The sequence below is a fragment of the Ictalurus furcatus genome, chromosome 2, assembly GCF_023375685.1.
Source record: "Ictalurus furcatus strain D&B chromosome 2, Billie_1.0, whole genome shotgun sequence".
In the NCBI taxonomy this organism is placed as follows: domain Eukaryota; kingdom Metazoa; phylum Chordata; class Actinopteri; order Siluriformes; family Ictaluridae; genus Ictalurus; species Ictalurus furcatus.
In genome coordinates, this window is record NC_071256.1 from 34927907 (window position 1) to 34949144 (window position 21238).

At 42.7% G+C, this 21238-nt stretch overlaps 2 protein-coding genes across 5 annotated transcripts; both read right to left on the bottom strand.

Annotated features, from left to right (window-relative positions):
* Nucleotides 1-373: 373 nt before the first annotated feature.
* wnt9b (wingless-type MMTV integration site family, member 9B) lies at nt 374-7167 on the bottom strand. The gene is made up of 4 exons (XM_053616431.1): nt 6841-7167; nt 5572-5825; nt 2881-3146; nt 374-871 (listed from the first exon to the last, which is right to left on the bottom strand). The coding sequence occupies exons 1-4, from the start codon at nt 6921-6923 to the stop codon at nt 401-403; spliced, it is 1074 nt and encodes a 357-aa protein (XP_053472406.1). The 5' UTR covers nt 6924-7167; the 3' UTR covers nt 374-400.
* Nucleotides 7168-14468: 7301 nt separating this feature from the next.
* On the bottom strand, nt 14469-20998 carry LOC128602558 (serine/threonine-protein kinase par-1-like). 4 transcript variants are annotated; one of them, XM_053616446.1, is made up of 16 exons: nt 20645-20998; nt 20090-20162; nt 19274-19355; nt 19013-19151; nt 18766-18828; nt 18554-18668; nt 18333-18441; nt 18152-18254; nt 17929-18069; nt 17603-17837; nt 17142-17236; nt 16929-16979; nt 16200-16578; nt 15902-16078; nt 15701-15801; nt 14469-15027 (listed from the first exon to the last, which is right to left on the bottom strand). In XM_053616446.1, exons 3-16 carry the CDS (start codon nt 19351-19353, stop codon nt 14992-14994), a joined length of 1824 nt encoding a protein of 607 aa, XP_053472421.1. In that variant the 5' UTR covers nt 19354-19355; nt 20090-20162; nt 20645-20998; the 3' UTR covers nt 14469-14991. The 4 variants fall into 4 exon arrangements, with proteins under 4 accessions (XP_053472421.1, XP_053472428.1, XP_053472414.1 ...); XM_053616453.1 differs by lacking the exon at nt 20645-20998 and having other exon boundaries at nt 18339-18441; nt 20090-20363; XM_053616439.1 differs by lacking the exon at nt 20645-20998 and having other exon boundaries at nt 20090-20363.
* Between the last annotated feature and the right edge of the window lie 240 nt (nt 20999-21238).

Sequence of the window (21238 nt, forward strand, 5' to 3'; positions counted from 1 at the left end):
CTTCCAGATCCGCTCCAGCACCTCTACGTTGAGTCCCGCAAAATGATTCATGGCACCTACCCGTGAAAACCAGAAAACCCTCATTTAATTGCAGTGCATTCAGAGAGGAGGAGATCAGTCCTGTTAAGACCTCTATCAGTGGCTTTTTTTTTTCTTGCTTGAAGCAACCTCAGCGGGTGAGAATCATGGAATTCCCACAACGTCCCCTTTTCTTCCATGACAGCAGGAGCACAAGTCCTATTTTGGACAGCCATGCCTTGGGGGTGGGGGGGTGGGCAGGTGGGGGGGGCGTGTCTCGTCCATCTTTGCCCACACTTGTCTGAGAGGCCAGAACTGGAGAAATGTTGCGCCAGTGGAGTCAGTTGGAGCTCCTTTTTGCTTTGCTCTCTTTCTGTTTCTCTCAGTGCTTCTTGCATGTGTATACCTCTTCTTCGCGGACACAGGTCTGGCACTCGACGTGGCAACACCACCGTACCTGGCAGTTGCAGGACAGTGTGACGAGGCGTAGCGCTGTGTTGTAGCCGCGTCCACAGCAAAGGCTGCTGCAGCTTGTGTCCTTGGCGCAGGAGCGACCGGCTGTACCGGCCGAGTACCGAGAAGGGCGGCAGAAGCTAGGCGACTCTTCTAAGAACACCAGCTCGGAGGGGTGTGGCCGGGGAGCCGTGTCACCTCGGCGTGCCGGCCCGGCCAGCTCGGTGTCACCGGTAGCTGCATTGGTGACACTGAGGACACGCACGGACGTGTCATAGCGATACTTCAGCAGCTGGCCAGTCACATAAAACGGCGAAAGCTGCTTCCAACACGTGCGCACTGCACATGAGCCGGAGACGCCGTGACACTTGCAGGTCGTCACCAGCCCGTTCTTTACAGCCTGAAAGAAATACAGAGCATTTGAGTGATAGAGGAAATATAGAAAAGAGAGCTGACAGCCAGATAAGGCTGATTCATTAGTAAAGATCTTATCTTGGCTTCTTATGTGACAGAGTTATTTTCCTGCAGGGTATATCTAGGTTTGTGTATGTGTTTTATGAGTCTGTATGTGTGTTTTGGGATGCCTTGGGACTGCTAAGCCCTGAGCTATTTGTGATGGAGATCATGGCTGTAAGAGCACCTCATCTCTCTTTCTAACCTTTCCCTTGCCTTCAGTCTGCCCTAGTTGAAGAGACACTGTAGATCAGTGGTCACCAACCCTCTTGCTTGAGATCTACCTTCCTGCAGGTTTCATCTCCTACCAGAATCTAACACACCTCTTTTGGTTGATCAAGAACTTCCTAAGGCAATGATTAGATGGTCAGGTGGGCACGATTATGTTTGGAGCTAAAATATTCAGGAAGTTAGATCTCCAGGAACAGGGTTGGTGACCACTGCTGTGGACCTTCACAGTGTCTTTTTTATCACAAATGCCAACTTCTTTGTGCCATTTTGGGTATTTTTTTGTTTGTTTGTTTGTTTCATCTTTTTGTCCTTCTAATCTGTTCCTCTGTAGGGAAAAAAAAGCACGGGCTACAAGAGCGACCTCTTCTAACATCGGATATATGGTCAATATATATATAATATAAATATAGTTTCCGAGGATTCAGACAAGAGGGCAGGACGGGGTCATATCACCAATGGGTCGGGGGTGAGGGTTACACCCAGGGGCAATATGTAAAGAGAGAGGGGGCTACACACATTATTCCACCCAGCACAGGTATGAAGTCCCCCTGAGGGCCATGTTTTCTCCTCTCTCCCATCTCTCATTCACTCTCTCAGAAACACAGCGAGATGGATAGATAGGAAGAGCAACAGAGGGGAGGGGAGGACAACAAGCATTTAGTTAACCAGTTTGTTATTGTCTCTGAGTGTTCACCCAGGGAAATCTTAGATTCTTAAAGGTAATCTTCTCTCATGGTGTGACTCTTTCTCGCTTGCTGCCTGAGGCTGATAATCTGCAGCCCAATCTGTAAGACAATTTATGGACATCTTGAGTGTGGCCACCTAGAAAACATATGTCATGCAGGAAAAAAACTGCTCATATATTATACTTGCTTCTGCCCCGTATAATGATCTAGATGGCAACCCTCTAATTTGCAGAAGACCCCCACAGCAAGCCTAGGCCAGAGGAAGCAACACCTGTCTCCAGAGGGCCAAACGGTGACTGCCTATCTATCTGCCTCACCTTGGGCAAAAAATGCTTCGGGCAGCTGTCAAGGAGGGTCGCATCCCACCAATCAAGGAAGAGATTTATCTATGAGAATGAAAGCTGCACAGAAGCCTTATGGACGTTCTTAACCCAATGCTGTGAGAAGGAGGACTTCAATAGTGACATCCATTAGCTTACAATATCATACAGTTAGTTCCTGGTAATTCCCTCACCAGCTTCTTTTATTTATTTATTTTTCCCATGACGTTAATAAGACAGAAAAAATGCAGCTTGACATGTTGCAGAGAAATCAGAAAGCGCCAAGTCCTCCGTCTTGAAAACTTCGTGACCATTAAAAAAAATGCTGACACTGGAGACTCCTTCCATAAACGTGAAATAAAGGTCTCTTCACCATATCAAACAATGATTTCCATTTATTATTATTACTATTAGTATTATTATCATAATTAGATTATGTAGATGATGAACCATCCAAGTCCCTGTGAATGAGTTGTAGAATATACGTAGAAACGATAGTATTGACTTATCATTTGAATTAGAGCTGGTACTACTGTCAGAATCGATTTCTGACCAATCAGATTTGAGAAACCAACAGTGCAGTGGTATCATTGAATTTACTTAGATTTTAGAAATAGGTGTAATAACGACAATTTAGCTACAATAGAGGACTACCACACTGTCAGAAAGTACAGACTCATTGACAAGAGTTTGTATCCAAAAGCAGTCGTGTCACTCACCCTGATGCCGGCGTTTATATTATGTGCATCGACCTGAGCCCGCAGGTCCTTGCTAACCCGTTTCTGGCCCAGGAACTTCTTGAGGAACCTGGTGCTGTACTTCAGATTGTCTCCACACACTCCCCACTGCCACGCTTCACGCTGTTGCAGACCCGGAGTGTCGTCACATGTGCAGCGCTCCATACGGCCCGAACTACACGCTTTGGCCAGAGTGTGTGACAGAGCTGCTGAGGACACTGCCAGGAGGAAGGCCGTCTCCTTGAAAGCTGTCGAGAGCGTTGTGTTAGTAGGTTCATTCATTTCAGTTTGCATGTACAGCTCAACATTTGACAAAATATTAGTCAAATATTATGAAACTTCATTTTATATCACTTTCTACATGGTCTTGAGCATGCCATGGTATTGATCACTCTATCTATCTATCTATCTATCCATCTATCTATTTAGTCACATATAAGTCTGAATATACGACCCTTCGCAAGTACGACTTTTTAACTGAGTAATTTGTTGAGGCCACAGCCGACCTTATGGCTGTATTTTGATCCAATTAATTGCTATTTTGACTACGTTTTTTTTTTTCTTTCCTCAGATGAAAGTCCGCCGCCCTTTTCCTTACGGAACCGGGTGCTCTCGCTGTAGTTAAAAATAGCAAAACAGGCCTCGCAAAAGGCCCCGCCACATTTCCCCCAGAGCCCGTAATTACCATGCAGACCTGCGGATGGATCTCACATTCCCATCACGGTGACCAGCTTTTTACACACACACACACACACACACACACACACACATCCTCCTTAAAATAGCCAGCTTTTAAACTGTTAATGCTTTAAAGATATTCCCCCTAGAAACATCAGGATCTTGAGGCCGCCCAGAGTTCATGCAGCTGTTGAGTGTGTTAGAGGTCTGCAACACAAACTGACAAACTGGACTTTGTCTTTGCAGCAAACTGTTCGGGGACTGAGTTTAAAAAAATAAACAACAACAAACAATGTGAAAATACATATAATGATACGATAATAAACAACCTTACGTAATAGGGACATGGATGTACAACACCACAACAACACTATAGACATTATTTGTAAATAAGAACTAATAGGTTACATCGGAAACAGGCAATATGTATGTGTCCCCTACATTCAGACTGTACCACTGAGGGTGGAATTGGGTAGCGTTTCTAAAACATTTTAAAAAGCAAATTGGTGATGGGGAAATACTCCGTCATTGATTCTAACACATTTAGTGCAAATCAGTACATGTTACTGTGTTATAAGCTACATTATTATGATGTAGGGAAATTTTCTGCATTGTTTCTTTGGCCCACACTTCACCCGTTGAAACTCTGCTGTGGAAGAAGTCCAACCGCACATCAAAGTATCCATTGTTGAATTCACACCAGTGTTTATACGAGACACAAACGAACACTTGATGCGAGCAGTGTGTAGGTGTAAATGCAGCACTATACTGGGATCACAGATTTACAGATTTCACACCACTGCCGCACCAAAGCCATCATTTAACACTGGCGGCTTTACTGAGTGTTTGATGTTACCGTAAATGATGCGCCAAAGTTAACAAACCCACTGCAGAACAACTCAGCATGCTTTATATAATATCCTTTATTTATATCCTTTTATATTTTAAAAAATATCACGTGGCAGCTTTCTAATCCAAAATCTACAATGCGTTAACAGACTGAAAAGTCTGAAAATTTAATCCCAAGAATAAAACCTAACATATTCGGAGATGTACGTGGTTCCCACTGCTCATCCACAGCTTTAAGTCACTTCTCCTGCTGAAAGTGATAATGAAAGTGTTGATGATAGGGTAATAAGCTGGATCAGGTAGCAAACTGTAGTTGTCCTTGTCGTTGTTGTGGTACTTGTATCGACAAGAATACTTCTATTGTACCTTTAGTGTATATCTATTTACCTTGAAAAATGATTTAAAGTACATAAGTGGATAAAGATGGCACTGATCCAGTATCCAGTATCGGAATTGGGTCGTTACCAGTAAAAACAGTGTTTATCAGAGAAAACAGGTTCAGATACTGGATCCTGTAACAAATAACAAAGATTGGGATTGGATTTGGAAGGAAATGGAAACAGTTACATACTGTATAAAGAGACTTGACCGTTTTTCTTTTTTTCTTTTGTTAGGACTGATTTTATTATATTTAAACTTTATTATATTTACAATAAGTGATTTTTTTTTTTTTTGGTGAACTGTGAAGTGATACAGTTTTTAAAAAATGTAAGCTCGGTCGTTTTTACAGAACTCAATTTCGGATGGTATCGGCTGATGCTCAAGGTTTCAGTATCGCTGAACATCGGAAAAGAAAAAATATATAATCGGACCTTAAGGGTCACTGATGTACTTGCAAAGCTTTACTCCGAAAGCTAATTACAGGTGCACCTTCCCAGGTAAGTGATACACACTAATAGATGCGGGATACTACAAAGACTACAGAAGATGCACCCACAAGGAAAAGTGCATTTCCGTACCTTTATTTCTGAGAGTGTGTCTAGTTAATCCAAGACTAAAGAAACAAATCCGATCCGGTTCATCAGACAGGTTATAAACTGGTCATGAAGTCCAGGGTCAGGTTTGGAGAGCACTGAGATAAGGCATGCAGTGTAAGAATTCAGCACCTCCTTGATTTGCAGTATGATCCAGCTCTTAAAGCCCTACCTCGCTTCAGGAGGCTTCCCCGGCCGTCCGTGCTGCAGTTCCAGCGCTCATTGCGGAACTGGTAACGGCACTCCATCAGGCTGAGGCGCACCGACTCCCGCAGCGTCTCCGCCAGGCCCGGCTCGCGGCGGCACGCGCGCTTCTGACGCCGCGTTAGCGTCATCTGCTCGCAGTGTTTTACGTGCACTTTTCCACCTGCGGTCTCGCTGCTGTACGGGCTGGACAAAAAAGCCAAGGGCTCCTGGCCCGTGAGCCTAGAAAATCAAATATGACCTCCAGTGAATATTTAATGCAAGACAAACTGGGATTATTGCACACCTATGATTGCAGTTGTTTCTTTAAGATATACTTTTACCTTTAACAACTTTAAGGTTTGCAACAGTACTTTTTTTTTTTTTACAAAATCACTGAGACCATTTGCATGCTTTATCGCCACGCGCGTGCTTTGAATGCAACTTTAATTTGAATACGTGCATTTGAATAGTAGACACTAAGCTATAGTTAGGTGTTTTTCTGTGAAAATATACATTCTGAACATGTAAAGACACTCTATGTAGTGTCCAGTGTGGCACACGGGCTAATATAATCTAAGTTCTAAGTATAATGTAGCCTACACCAATCAAATCAATGCACTCAAATATAATTATCATCGAAATAATGATAGCACATCAACTTTTTTTTTTTTTTTTTCCCACAATCTGTGGTTCGGTACATAAGCACGGTACCAGATAGGCCTATTTGGCAGACACTATTCTCCCCAAAACTGCAGGTTTATAAAAATAAAAAATAAAAAATATTGCAAAGGTCATGGCAAGGTGGAAAGTGACGCAATAATTGTGGTGTTAATAATAATAATAATAATAATAATAATAATAGCAATAATAATAATAATAATAATAATAATAATAATAATAATAATCTGTCCTTTTAATCTTTTTCACTTTTCTTAGGTCAGGATTTATAATGATCCAGAAGGAAAGCCGCGCGTAATTGCGCGCAACAGCACCATCATCACGCGTCGCGACCTGCTCCTAAACAGCGCCAAAGTAGATCCCTACACAGCTCCTAATTACTATAATTAACAAGTCTGACATACAAATATAACTTTATTCTGTAATCGTTTTTTGAACCAAATGAAACACAAGTAGAGTTCTACTTCCCAAACTTCTACAAACGGCTTCCCCCCTACCCCCCAAAAAATAAATACAATTAATAATAATAAACAGGAACTCTGAGGTTCATTCCACGGAGAATAGGTGTAGGTCTGACCCGAAGTAAGCTGCTGCTGCGTGGGAGAGCAGGATGATGCAGAGCGCGGTGAGTCGCAGCAGGCAGGCGGTCCCGGCGCGCATGGCTTCGCCTCGGCGCTGCTCCTCATCGCGCTGCGTGGCCGCGGAGAAAAGGAAAAACCCCGCTGCGCTGGACCCGAGACCTCTTAAAGGGGCAGATGCGCATTACAGCCCCCCCTGCGAGAAAGAGGTGGGAGGGAAGGATGCGGTTTAGTTCGCAGGGTTGCCAGATTTGATGCGTGCCAAACTGGTAGCCACCCACACTCCCATAAATAAAAGCACCAAACTGTACTTTTCATAGTCTGGACAGCTAATTAAATGTGCACAACTTGTCACTGGCCTGTACCCACAATCATGGATATATATTTTTTTCTGTCTTTCAAAGATATACATCCACCTGGAGACGGGGATATAGTGTACTTAAAATAATTTGAACATGATTTACGGTATATAATTGACCTGAAATTAGTTTTTAGAGCAAAGCTTTAAAGGTAATAGAGACATACTAAAAGGCACAAAAGGTGTATGCTTGAGGGTTCCACCCCACCGACAAATAAAGCTACAGTTTACTCCTCTTTTTTCTGAGGTATCCACAATTCCAGGCGAAATATGTACATTAAAGGTAACCTTTAGGGTTCGAATGGAACAACAAGGAACGCTATAAGTTAGCTCTGTTTTTCTGAGAGTGTATAAATCTTAAACAAAGCAATAGACTACAAATATGATCAGTAGTTGTAACTGTGAATTATAAATAGGCCAAGGAAATTGTTTCATTAAAAGATGGCATGATATTGGTGTGGTATTATATACAGTATAGACCTACTGTAGATGCAAGGAAAATTCCCCAAAAATAAAATGAAAAATTCTGTCAAGGAATTCAGACCAATCTGGCAACACGACACTTAGTGCCTCTTACTGATTGGATACTTGCCATTTCCAGAATTCCAGAGGTGTTTACCTGATGAAGAATGAATATATTCCTGCATTCACACAGACCAACATCACAGAGATACACCTGTTTTGTTTTTAATCAGTAATCATAATGAGTCCATTTGTCATGTCACAGCAAACCAGTGACTCCATTTCCCAGAATGCACCACGAACGACAAACATGGCCGACGAAAATTACAACTCCCAAACATGCTCACTAAGGCCTGAATTCTAATTGGACACACCTGCCGCCAATTGCACCATCACCCACACCACTCCTTCATAGAGACTGTTCACACACAATGTCTTTGCAAAGTATACACTCAGTTGACTAGCTCTCTGTCTAAATTTATACAGTGCTTTTTTCCAAACTGGTCTCATTCACCCATTCACACACACACACACACACACACACACACACACACACACACACACACACACACACACACAACAATGGTAGCAGAGCCGCCATGCAAGGTGCCAACTTGCCATCGGGAGCAACTTGGGGTTCAGTGTCTTGCCCAAGGACACTTCGGCATGTGGAGTCATGTGGGCCGGGAATCAAACCACCAACCCTACGATTAGTGGACAACCCGCTCTACCACCTGAGCCACAGCCGACCCCATACATCAAGCCTTGATATCATGTTTGTTTTTCTGGTTTTGACTTTGCTCTCGTTTCTTGACCTCGTCTCTCTGTCTACCCTTGTTTTGACTGTTTGCCTGATTGCCTGATTTAAGTCCTCTGCCTGTTTAAGTTTGTGGATTTTGCATTAGCCTTTGGAATTCTTGTTTTTGGTATTAAACTACATAACCTGCACTTGCTTCTGTCTTCGCCTCCATTTTGTGACAGCATACTTCGCCTCAACATGGAAGCAGCAGGTATGATGGAGTGGCGACGAACCGTCGTGGCCCACAGGCGGCTCATGGGAGAGTCTCACCAACAGCTCACCTACCTGACCGAGCAGGTCGCTTGTCTGTCCAAGAACACTCCGGTTGTCATGCAGACTCACACCCCGTTTCCTCCTATACCAGTATCGGGGAAGTATGCAGGTGATCCAGCACGATGCAAAGGGTTTCTCCTGCAATATTCGTTGTTCTTTGCCAGCTATGAAGGCATCCTAGAGGCACAGAAAATCACCTACTTCATGGAACTCTTAACCGGCAATGCACTCACCTGGCAACAGCAGTATGGGAGTGAGGCGGACCATCACCGCCAGGAGTGAGTGGAATGAACCAGCACTAAAAACTGTATTTCGCAATTGACTTAACCCAGAAGTGATAACAGCGCTAGCCTTCCGTTATGAACAACTCACCCTCGATTCGCTGATTGACCTGGCGATTAGGCCTTCTTCAGAGCTGCTGTCCCTCCTGTAGCGAGAGACATCGCACAGCACCGAAGGCCACTACAAAGCCTATGCAGCTGGGGCCCACGTGGCTCAATGAAGAGGAGAGAGAGAGATGCCAGCAAGAGTTTCGCTGCTTTTACTGTGGACAAGACAACCATCTCATCCTGCAGTGCCCTCTCAATTCTCAGACCCCACTCGCAAAGGGTGAGTCCACCCCAGTTATTCTCTCAGCAAACATTCGTTCTACCAGTCATGGTTGAATACTCAGGGGTGTCTTTTGTCCTAGAAGCGCTGATTGACTCTGAAGTGGTGGGGAATTTCATCGATCAAGATACAGTGAACCAGTTCAACATCCCCGTTCATCCATTACTACAGCCACGGAAGATCCCAAGCCATTGCTGGAGCCCCAATCAGGAGAGGGATCATCTCACACTGCACTGAGCCTCTCACCCTCCAAGACAGCGCACTCCACAAAGAGATCATCATCCTCTATATCACAGTCTCTGCTAGACATCCCATCATCCTAGGTCACCCCTGGTTGGAGCAACATAATGCATGCATCTCATGGACTGACAAACAAATCACACACTGGTCTACTCACTGCCTTGCACACTGTCTACAAACACCAGTATTTCCGCTGGTGGTTACATCCATCGAAAGCTCTAACCAACCCACTCCAGTTCAAATTTCCCCTGAATATCAGGACCTCTTGGAGATTTTCAGCAAGGAGAAAGCCAACTGACTACCACCACACCGACCATATGATTGTGCTATTGAACTGCTTCCCAGAGCCAGTCCACCTCGAGGGCGGGTGAATCCACTATCACAGACGGAACAACGAGCTATGGAGGAATATATTCAAGAGGCACTCCAGCAAGGATACATCAGACCCTCTACATCCCCTGCTCTCTAGCGCCCCCTCAGTGTTACATTGTTTCTACAAAGACTCCTTAACACCAGCTCTATGGTAAAGCAGAGAAATTTGAATTACACCAGCACACCATCTCGTTCTTGGGCTACATCATCAACCCTGAGGGTGTCACCATGGACCAAATTAAGGTACAGGTGGGTGTGGATTGGCCCACTCCATGAACAGTCAGGGATTTACAATGATTTCTGGGCTTTGCCAACTTCTTCTGATGTTTCAGCTCCATCGCAGACCCTTTAACGTCCCTGCTAAGAGGCAAGCCAAAACGATTGCCCTGGAATCCAGCTCCCCAAACAGCATTAGATCACCTCAAGAGAGCCTTCACCACAGATCACATCCTAAAGCAACGGGACCTGTCCAAGCCCTTTGTCGTGGAGGTTGATGCATCGGAGACAGGAGTGGGAACTATCCTCTCACAGAGGTTCGAAGATAAGCCCAAACTTCATCCTGTGGCCTTCTTTTCCAAGAAACTGTCTCCAGCAGAACAAAACTATGATGTGGGAAACAGGGAACTCTTGGCAGTCAAACTAGGCCTGGAGGAATGGCAACATTGGCTAGAGGGAGTAACACACCCCTTCATTATTTTCACAGACCACAAGAACCTTGAGTACTTACGTACAGCCAAGCGTCTGACACCTCGTCAAGCCCGCTGGTCATTATTCTTCTACCGCTTCCAGTTCACCTTGTCTTACAGGTCAGGTTCCAAGAAAATAAAGGCCGATGCCCTCTCCCGTCTACACAGCACAGAGGTCCAAGAAAACCATGACGAATTCATGCCGGCAAGCTCAATCCCCAACCCATACTTGAACGTACCTTTCCATTGACTTCATCACCAACCTACCAGAATCTCAAGGTAACACAACAATCTTGGTGGCTGTGGACCGGTTTTCTACTCCACCAATCAGGCCTGTATGGTAGAGTGGCCAGACGGAAGCCACAGCCCACCTGGAGTTTGCCAAAAGGCACCTGAAGGACTCTCAGACCAGGAGAAACAAAATTCTCTGGTCTGATGAAACAAAGTTGGAACTCTTTGGCCTGAATGGCAAGCGCCATGTCTGGAGGAAACCAGACACCACTCATCACCTGGCCAATACCATCCCTACAGTGAAGCATACAGTGAAGGTGGTGGCAGCATCATGCTGTGGGGCTGTTTTTCAGCGGCAAGGGTTAGGGTTAGGGAGACTAGTCAGGATCGAGGGAAAGATGAATGCAGCAATGTACAGAGACATTCTTGATGAAAACCTGCACCAGAGCGCTCTGGACCTCAGACTGGTGCGAAGGTTCATCTTTCAACAGGACAACGACCCTAAGCACACAGTCAAGATAACAAAGGAGTGGCTACAGGACAACTCTGTGAATGTCCTTGAGTGGCCCAGCCAGAGGCCAGACTTGAACCCGATTGAACATCTCTGGAGAGATCTGAAAATGGCTGACGCTCCTCATCCAACCTGATGGAGCTTGAGAGGTCCTGCAAAGAAGAATGGGAGAAACTGCCCAAAAATAGGTGTGCCAAGCTTGTAGCATCATACTCAAGAAGACTTGAGGCTGTAATTGGTTCCAAAGGCACTTCAACAAAGTATTGAGCAAAGGCTGTGAATACTTATGTATAATGCTTTTTTTGTTTTTTATTTTTAATAAATTTGCAAAGATTTCAAACAAACTTCTTTCACGCTGTCATTATGGGGTATTGTTTGTAGAATTTTGAGGAAAATAATGAATGTAATCCATTTTGGAATAAAGCTGTAACATAACAAAATGTGGAAAAAGTGAAGCGCTGTGAATACTTTCCGGATGCACTGTATTCAGGTACTTTGGAATATCAGAGGAAATTGTCAGTGATCGGGGACCACAATTCACATCTCGTGTCTGCTCCAGTTTCATGGAGAAGATGGGGATCGCCATCAATCTCACCTCAGGCTACAACCCACAAGCGAATGGTCAAGTGGAACCAGGAGATAGGACGGTTTCTCCGGACATTCTGTGTATCAAACCCCGAGGACTGATCCAGATTCCTCCCATGTGCCGAGTACGCCCAGAACTCCCTACGTCACTCGGCCACACGTCTCACCCCGTTCCCATTGTGTTTTAGGCTAACAGCCACTTCTGTTTTCATGGAAAGCCAACCCACATTCACCACCATTTCGTGACACCATTAATGTAATTTGATGTTGCAGTTTATTTAGTGCAGATGTTCACAATCTAGTCAATGACCCCAGATGTTCCACACTGTTCTTGTTTTAATTACTAACACACATTCATTAGCTGTATCATGCTGGAATAAAGGTGGACTGGCTAGGTGTCCTACAGGGTCTAGGGTTAAGACTGAAAGTGGATGGAGAACAGATTAGGAAGAGTTTAATATTTCAAACCGTGTTTTTATAACATTGCAGACATTGTTCACCTTGTTCAGACTTGGAAGAATCTAGTAGCACATAGTCTATCGATTAATGACATGTTCATACAGCATTTTACAGAAAACTCATTAATTCTGAATATTTAGATTTAATGTTCTGGACTGTCTGCGAGACAAGTTCCTGTTATCACTTATCTTATAGTAGCGACAAACAGTCGTTCCCTCACCAGCTTCTCTTATTTTATCTCTCTTAAAGTTAATAAGAGAAAAAAAAATCTTGTCAGCGTGTTACCCAGAAACGGGAAAGTGCAAATTCCTCTGTTCTGAAGATTTTCTCATGGCGGAAAACTTACTAACTGCTACAAAGTACTGAATAATAAATAAATAAACAAATGTCGTCTTACACAACGTGTCACTATATCAATAAGTTAGATACATCTTTCTTTGTTAAATAAAAATTCTTTTAGAGGATGTAATTAATTAATTAATTAAAGAGTTTGATATGGCTACATGCTTTTGAATACAGTGAAGTGGAAGGCAGTTTGTAGTGTTATAAGTAACATTATTGAATATTTGATTATTGATTGAACAGGGAACAGGGATTTCTTGCATAATAAAAATATTCATCTGCCAGTTGCTTGCAGTAACACATTTAACACCATCTCATATTCACCATCATGTAAGTACTGAAGATTTCATTTGAGCACCATGTTTAGAAACCGTGGCTCCTTTCTCATTTCCTGTGCATCGTTAACACACGGCTCATTTTATGCTGTTGCTTCACCCCTGTCATCACCTCACACGATTGGTGGTCTAATCACAACTGGGATCTTGCCTTATCTCCGTTCTCTGTCCCTCTGTGTCTGACCAGCTGGACTCCGCATTTCCATGATGACGTCACAGTCTTTGTTCACGGCTCTCGCTGGCATATCTGGAGGTGTGTCAGGTGCCCTTCCTGCTAGTACCACCAAAATAAAACACTGTGGGTGTAATTAATACACTGAGCTGAGGCTTTAAGAGTTGAACAGATCTTTACATTTATATATCAAACGTCTATAGTTAATGATGGAACTGCAGGATGTTAAATTCTTGAATATGAATGGTCAAAAGGTGGTGATTAATGTTCTATAACAGCAGCCCTGGCAATAGTGTTGCCTGCAAGGTTTGTATTAATGTGCTAGTTCTAATACATTATCATTCTTTGATCTTTGTAAGAGTCAGTACTTTCCCCGGCATGTCTGTTAAGTCTGGATGGAGTTTCTTTGTAGTTATTTACCTTGTTTTTTTTGGACGTCACACGACGTTAAAAATGTCATTATGAACTGTAAAAAAAAAAAGTAGGACATCATTCTTTAATAAATAAAACATTGTCAGCATTAGCACATTGGTGTGGTATGAAGGGAATACAGTACGTTGGGATGTGAATGAGTGTATAAATGTGTGTGTGTGTGTGTGTGCAGGGTGGCCTGGGATGGACTGCCGTATTATCTAGGGTGATTCTCCCATCATGTTCCCAGTGTTCCTGGGATAGGTTCTGGATCCACCACACCCCAGAGCAGGATAAATGAATGAATGAATGAATGAATGAATGAATAAATGATCCATTTCTGATATCTCTTATGTTTGAACAGTTGAACAATTTTAAATACTTCATTTATAAGTTAAGGCTGTACAGATGTGAGTGGTAAAATCTTTAATAGCAGAAACACAGTGTGGTTTAGATCTGTTCGGCCTTTTAAACCCAAGAGCTTGCTAGGCTTCTCATGTGCTTTTGCTCAAAACTAAAAAGTAATCATCACAAATAATTATATTCAGCCACTAAGGAGCTGTGTCTGGAAGATCTTCTTGACCTCAGAGGATTTAAAAAGAACTTCTAGATCATAAAATCTTTCAGAAAATAAAAAAAATATTCCAATATTGATATTTCATCTTCAAGTGTAAATGAAATGCTTGAGTTGATAATGGTGAAGGATTGAGGCGGCATCTAGTGGCCGCTCCGGGAAATGATAATATAAAATAAAACATAAAAACCAGACATCCATATTGGCAGAATATTTACAAATGTATTCATACCTGAGAGGGAAATCTGCAGATAACAAACAGAAACTCTAAATATGCTACAATGAAAACCATTAAGACAAACAGTGACCACTAGATATTCATCGTCATTGAAATCATGTGTGTTAGTGTTCTGACAGACTGCCACAGTGTGTGTAGGAGGGTGGTGATGCCTTAAAAACACACCTTACAGGGGAAATAAAAAGTCTACACACCCCTGTTAAAATAGCAGGGTTTTATGATGTAAAGAAGAAGAAGAAGAAGAAGAAGAAGAAGAAGAAGAAGAAGAAAGAAACCAAGATAAATCATGTCAGATCTTTTTCTACATTTAATATGACAAAGCAAACAACACATTGAAAATAAAAAAAAAACAAATAGAAATGTTTTAGACACAGAATAACACTTATTGTCTGTCTAAAACATTTCTATTTGTTTTGTTTTTTTTTATTTATTTGTGTGTGTGTGTGTGTGTGTGTGTGTGTGTCTGTGTGTGTGTGTGTTTTGCAGTACATGGTCAGGCTGTTGCCACATCATTGGTTCCAGAAAGGATCTGCAAAATAAAACAAACAAACAAACATTAAATCTGCAATCAGAGATCGGTTAACGACCGACGCTTAGTAGTGCCTACTCAGTAGTAGTGCCTACTACTTTCCAGAACCTTCACACTGACTGTCCCTCAGTGGTGGAATGAGCTTCCAACCTCAATCCGGACCGCAGAATCTGTCTCTATGTTCCTAAAAAACAGCTAAAGACCCACCTCTTCCGTGAGCACTTAACTAACCCCTAAAATTCCAAGCTCACATTATTTATAATAAAAATAAAACGTTTTAATTACTCTAGCACTTACACCTCTACTCTGTGCACTTTGCTTCTCTAGATCTCAATTATACATCTTGCACGGCAGCACAACTTGTATTGTTCTCCGCTTGATATATCGCTTTGCTTGTATTTCCTCATTTGTAAGTCGTTTTGGATAAAAGCGTCCGCTAAATGAATAAATTAATAAATGTAAATTAAAATAGACTAGGATAGAAAACTATTAGTGCTTCCTTTTTTTACACTTTGTTTCTTTCATATAATGATATGTTCTGAGTATAATTACATAAGCATGTTAATCTGTGATACAGAACTCAATACTGATCCAGTACAATCATATAATCTAGACTGTTACAGCAAAGCCTTAGCTCATATTAATTAGCTGTAATGTATCCTTGCTGTCTAACCTGGACTCCCTCTGTGAACCACTCATGCCTGGTGATGTCCTCAAAGGACGGGCGCAAAGTAGGCTCGAACTCCAGGCACCACATCATCAGATCGAAGAAATCTGTGTGTGCAGTGACGAGACAGAGGTCAGTCTAGAAGTCCAGTCATTTTGCTATGCTTTATCACACAGGTATAAATGTGATGCTTCTGTATTGACTCACCTCGAGACACACCAGGACATAAGTCCAGTCGACCGCCTTCAAAGTCTCTGTCGGATCTAAAGGGGTAGTTTCCACAGACCAAGTTGTACATCAGAATTCCCAGACCCCAGATGGTAGCAGGAATGCCCTCATACATTCCTAACATCAGCCACTCAGGAGGACAGAAAGCACGAGTGCCTGAGTGTAAAGGAGAGAAAAAGGGTCGTTAGCAATGTCACAAGAAAAAAATAAACACGTCAGAAATGGTTCTCCACTGCTTCCTTCTGATTCTATTGCATATTTATTTTGAAATTATTACCTGCATACTTTCTGTACGGTGTGTCCTTCAGTAAGTCTCCGTAGACAAAATCTATTATTTTGACTTGCATCGTGTCCGTATTGATGAGCAGATTCTCGGCCTTGATGTCGCGATGTAACACTTTGCGGTCGCAGCAGTGACGAGCCGCCTGAACCACTTGCTGCATGATGTCTCGTGTCTGTGCTTCAGTCAGACAGCCGTCCTGAAGTCTGGCGAAATCTCTGAGGGTCATACAGGGGCTGGGTCGTTCCAGCACCATGACGATGCGATCGGGCATTTCGAAATAGTCCAGCAGCTCCACCACGTTGCTGCAGCGAGGTGGCTTGGACACCATCTCCATTAGAGCCACCTCCAATGGCAGCTCGCGCCTCTCTCTGGGCTAAAATAAGGACAGATGTGGTTATCATGGGTTCTGTGTGAATACATCTAAACTATGATAAGCAGAGATGTTACAGTGGATTGTTTTCCATTATGTTCGCAGGAACCAGTAAACAGTCACGTCATTTTGCTCTGTACTTGCACCAGCAGAACGTAAGTTGTGTTGTAGCCTAACTGGCCACTACGTTCGAGTGTACAAAGTACAGTACTACAACGCATGTAGTATTCCCTGTTTGTAATCACACCCTGATTTATGATCAAACTCACATTCAGCTGGTGCAGCAGACCCCTAGTCTATAAAACGCTTGCTATTTGGAGCTTACTGCTTAAGTAAAAAATAAGGTTACTTACATCGATCAAGATGTTGGTCACGATGTTCTTGCCCACCGTTTTGATGGCAACCTGTTCACAAAATTATACACAATATAATCAGACGTTCAAGGGACGATTTGGAAGAGGAATTACCATGCAGGAAGCTGTACAATCAAAACTACACATGTTCACTGCTAACCAGCAGCTACCGTGGAGTGCGGTTTGTTTATGGGAGTGAGGGAGAACATTTACCTCTTTCCCGTCTTCCACACGGATGCCTGCGTAGACAGACCCGAAGCTTCCCATCCTCAGCAGCTCTCCCGTGGTGTACCGTGACGCAAACACGACTGTTAAGCAAACAATAATTCGGTTAAATGAAATCGAATGAAGGATGAAACAGCATCATGCTCAGTGTCCTGTCTCGCAATAACGAGGAAAGAACGAGACTTGTCTTGTTAACAGCTATTATATTACAGCATTATTACGTTATCGTCTCTTTGAGTAGGGCAAAGCACCTTGAATATGAGGACCTAGTAAAAATAGTACAAGTCTTTATTTCTGTATATGCTAAAACGCACAAGTTATTAGGTTTCAGTGCTGATTTGTGAGTTTACGAATCGGTGTGTGAGAGTTATGAGTAACCTAAACTACACAACACTGTACAAAGCTCGCAATGTGAAAATGTTTTTGTCCGAATGGGGGATTTAGCATACTCTCTGGGTCAGTCCGCTCCACATCAGGAGACTGCGGAGCGATGATCTTGTGACTCGTCGAGCTATTCTCTGAGGTCTGAAGGTTGTACTCCATTTCAGAGCCGGTAGATGTTGAGTATTGCTCTGAGTCAGAATTAGCATCTGCATCAGTGGCTTTGATTTTATACAGCTGGCAAAGCTCTAGCAGCCACACAGGTTCTTGTCCTTCTGCCCCTTCTTGCAGCATGTTAAACAGCTACAATACAGATAATGAAAGTACATTAGGGATGAAGACTTTGCATTAAAAACCTGGAAACCATTTCCCAATCGTTAATAATCTTATTTACCAAAACGAGCCGTTTAACAAAGCTTCTTTTGATTCTGCCGGGGAAGGTGATGACTGCCCTGGCGATGGTCTCGCAATACTGCATGGCTTCCTTGGGAAATTCAGCCTGGGCGAACCGGTTGGCGTGACACAACTTGAAGATCTAAGACAGTCATTCGTTCTCAGTACAGCGGTTAAATTTGAAGATCGGTGCGCATGAAACAGAAAAGTGGAGAAATTCCAACCTGGAAGTTTGGCTGGGCCAGGCCTGAGGTCAGAGACAGCACGTACTCGTAAACCTCTGTTCTCTCAATGGCTGAAGTCAGGACTGTCAGACCGAATGGCACACTGGTGCAAATAGAAAAAAATGATCAGTAGCAATTCAGGAAAGACGTCACACACATACACACACACACAGACACACACACACACAAATACTTGTCACATCCGATCAATTCGAATCGACTACGTGTCCCCAGCTCCACTTTTGCCACCACGTAGCAGATGTGCGCTGCGAACGTCAGTCCTTTGAAGGCTGCAGATGAAGCATCAAACATGCATGTGAGGATCAGGGTCCATGAAACAGTTCAGGATATGATTACAACATTTTCAGAAAAGAATGTGGTTACTGTGGAGCTTATCCATACCGAGATCATCTCCCATCTGAATCACGGCTTCTCTTCGCTCATCATCTGGGGCAGAGGAGCACAAAAGTTGCGCCAGAGAAAGGAACCAGTACTTCAGGTCCTCAGTTCCTCTCAGCTGGAGCAGAAATAGTCATTTTAGTCAGCAGTCTGGCAAAAACAATGCAATTATATACAGACAAATGCTGATAATGATGTGATATAAGTTTTGATACCTTCTTCTTAATTAAGCCGTCTCCCTTGAAGAGGATAGTGGTGACTTGAGCCATCATCACTTCCTGTAAGAAATGTCATTAAGTTACACATGCATTGTAGGTATTAGGGATGTAACTGAATATGAATAGCACAGCTACTAGATTTATTCTTTTAGGCACTTATTATAATTCAGAGAATCTTTACTTTCATGAAAAACATATTTGCTTACAAAGTCAAACACCACACGTACTGAACTATAACACTTACTCCGTTCTGACGGCAGAACAAGTCCATAATCTGCCAAAAGAAGTAGGCCTCCATTTGGTGAAGTTCTTTAATCCGACTGAGACACTCCTCTACTTGGCACTCTATAAACTTCAACAGGTCCTCTTTCTGCATCTTATTGCTGCAACAGATGTTGGAACACAGCTGGATTATGAGGATTACTGCACACGATACGGTTGAAAACATTACTGCTTACAACGAATGTTCGATTTATCTTATAAGAGAGGAGAACGAGAGTCTCACCTCATAAGAGGGCCAGGAAAAGCCACAGTGTGAAACTGATGCAGGTCGCCATGATCAGGTTGATACGTGTTGCTGGGCATCCCTGGAGTCAAATCCTCAGTTAGGGCTACAGACTAATTACATGACTCTATGCTTATAGAAATCTTATTCATTTGACAGTTTCTTGTATTAATTGTGTCCAGGATTAAAAACTACAACCTTACATATTATAACGTTCCTCAGGACTAAACACTGGGCCTCAAGCTTCCCCCCCCCCCCCCCCCCCCTTTTTTTTTTTCTTTTCCCTCCTAACTATTGTCTGTTGTCTGTGAAATGTTATAGTGCAGTTAGGTATCCTCTAATCTGAAGGTCAGGCTGGATGATGTGAAGTTCTTCACTTGCTGTGTGTGTGTGTGTGTGTGTGTGTGTGTGTGTGTGTGTGTGTGTGTGTCCCACCTGGACGGCATGCAACTGGAACACGAAGTTGTACACATACATGGCTATTCAATCTAATTTCCCCAGTTCTCAAACAGAAACAGAAGGGTTCACACAGAAGAGATAAAGCCATACCGGCTCTCACCACTAGATGTCACTGTGACCACAATGTTAATCTGTTTATACTGTAAATTTTCACCTCTCTGTGAGATTTACTCTCATGAACCTTCTCTATAATGTCCCTCTGGTTTAAACATTACGGTTAAAAAACAACGCCCTCGACGCATTGTTTGAGGTTTGAGGAAATATATCAAGGTATTATTTGTATTTAGTTCATTTTAGACATCATTTCTAACTCGACATTCCTCTCTGCTCAGCATGAGTGTGCGGTAGTTTACTCACCTAGTCGCTAAGAAGCAGGTACAGTTTCTCACTGAAAGTTTCACTTGGTTAGAGAACTAGAAATGTCGTCTAGCTTGGAATATTGAAGAATATAGAATATAGAATGAAGTGAACACACAGTTTAAAACACGTTCGAAAAGAACTCGTCATAGCGACAGAAATGTTTCCTATTCTGTCTTGGCTCTGATCAAAACACCCGTGTGGTGTAATGTAAATCAGCTTTGCACTAATAAATCTATTTTTCCATGATTTTCGTTTTAACTATCACCCTCCAAAGGACCATATAATCTAATCTAATACAATATAATATGATATCAGTTCATATCAGATCATAGAATATCATATATCAGATCATATTCTCTATATGAGTCAGTAAGCACTGTTTAAGGGCTTAACACATCTTGAGCCAGAACATTATGAAATAAAGGGATTTCATTTCCTAAAATACATTCATGTGCACCCAGCCTGCTTTCTCTGAACTTCATGCTTATAAGGATCATCAGACTGCTTTGTATAAAATGCAAACACATCTGAACCAATGATCAGAGAACTCACCACATTCTGAAAGAAAGAAACAAATCTGTCCCAAACCCTTCTTCACGCTTAGATATTATCATGACACGTCATTACATCTGAACTGCTTATCCTACCCAGGGTTTGCATGGGAGTCTGGGGCCTGTCAGACGGAACTCAGAACACAAGGCTGGGGAAAACCATGGATCGCATCGCATACACATTCACACACTTCGGACAATTTGGAAATGCCAATTCGCCTACAACACATGTCTTTGGACTGGGAGAGGAAACTGAAGTACTCGGAGGAAACCCCCAATCAGGAGAACCCCCGAAGGGAAAAACATGCAAGCTCCATGCACACAGGGTGTAGTCAGGATTCGAACCCCTAACACCGGACGTGCAAGGGATTGTTTAAGGGATTAAAGGGTTAAAATGTCTTTCTCCACCAAAAACATTCTGGGAAAACAAAGGACTTCCTAAAAGTATTTGTATCCAGCCTGGCCCTAAGGTTTCTTCACTCTTAAAACGTTACACAACTTATACGTTGTATAAAGTGTCTACATCATAATTTTTAAAAAATCAATTTAACAGTACACACAGAAATGACATTTTTTGTATTAGTTTAACACAGGC

What these genes read in the sequence shown, in the direction of transcription:
- LOC128602558 (XM_053616446.1), bottom strand. Translation starts at nt 19,353, where the DNA reads ATGCCCAGCAACACGTATCAACCTGATCATGGCGACCTGCATCAGTTT. An exon ending in ACCGTACAGAAAGTATGCAG is followed by an intron (nt 16,079 to 16,199) that starts GTAATAATTTCA and finishes CTTTACACTCAG; the next exon opens with GCACTCGTGCTTTCTGTCCT. An exon ending in GGTTCACAGAGGGAGTCCAG is followed by an intron (nt 15,028 to 15,700) that starts GTTAGACAGCAA and finishes TTTATTTTGCAG; the next exon opens with ATCCTTTCTGGAACCAATGA.
- wnt9b (XM_053616431.1), bottom strand. Translation starts at nt 6,923, where the DNA reads ATGCGCGCCGGGACCGCCTGCCTGCTGCGACTCACCGCGCTCTGCATC. An exon ending in GCAGCAGCAGCTTACTTCGG is followed by an intron (nt 5,826 to 6,840) that starts GTCAGACCTACA and finishes TTGATTTTCTAG; the next exon opens with GCTCACGGGCCAGGAGCCCT. An exon ending in GGGAAGCCTCCTGAAGCGAG is followed by an intron (nt 3,147 to 5,571) that starts GTAGGGCTTTAA and finishes CGCTCTCGACAG; the next exon opens with CTTTCAAGGAGACGGCCTTC.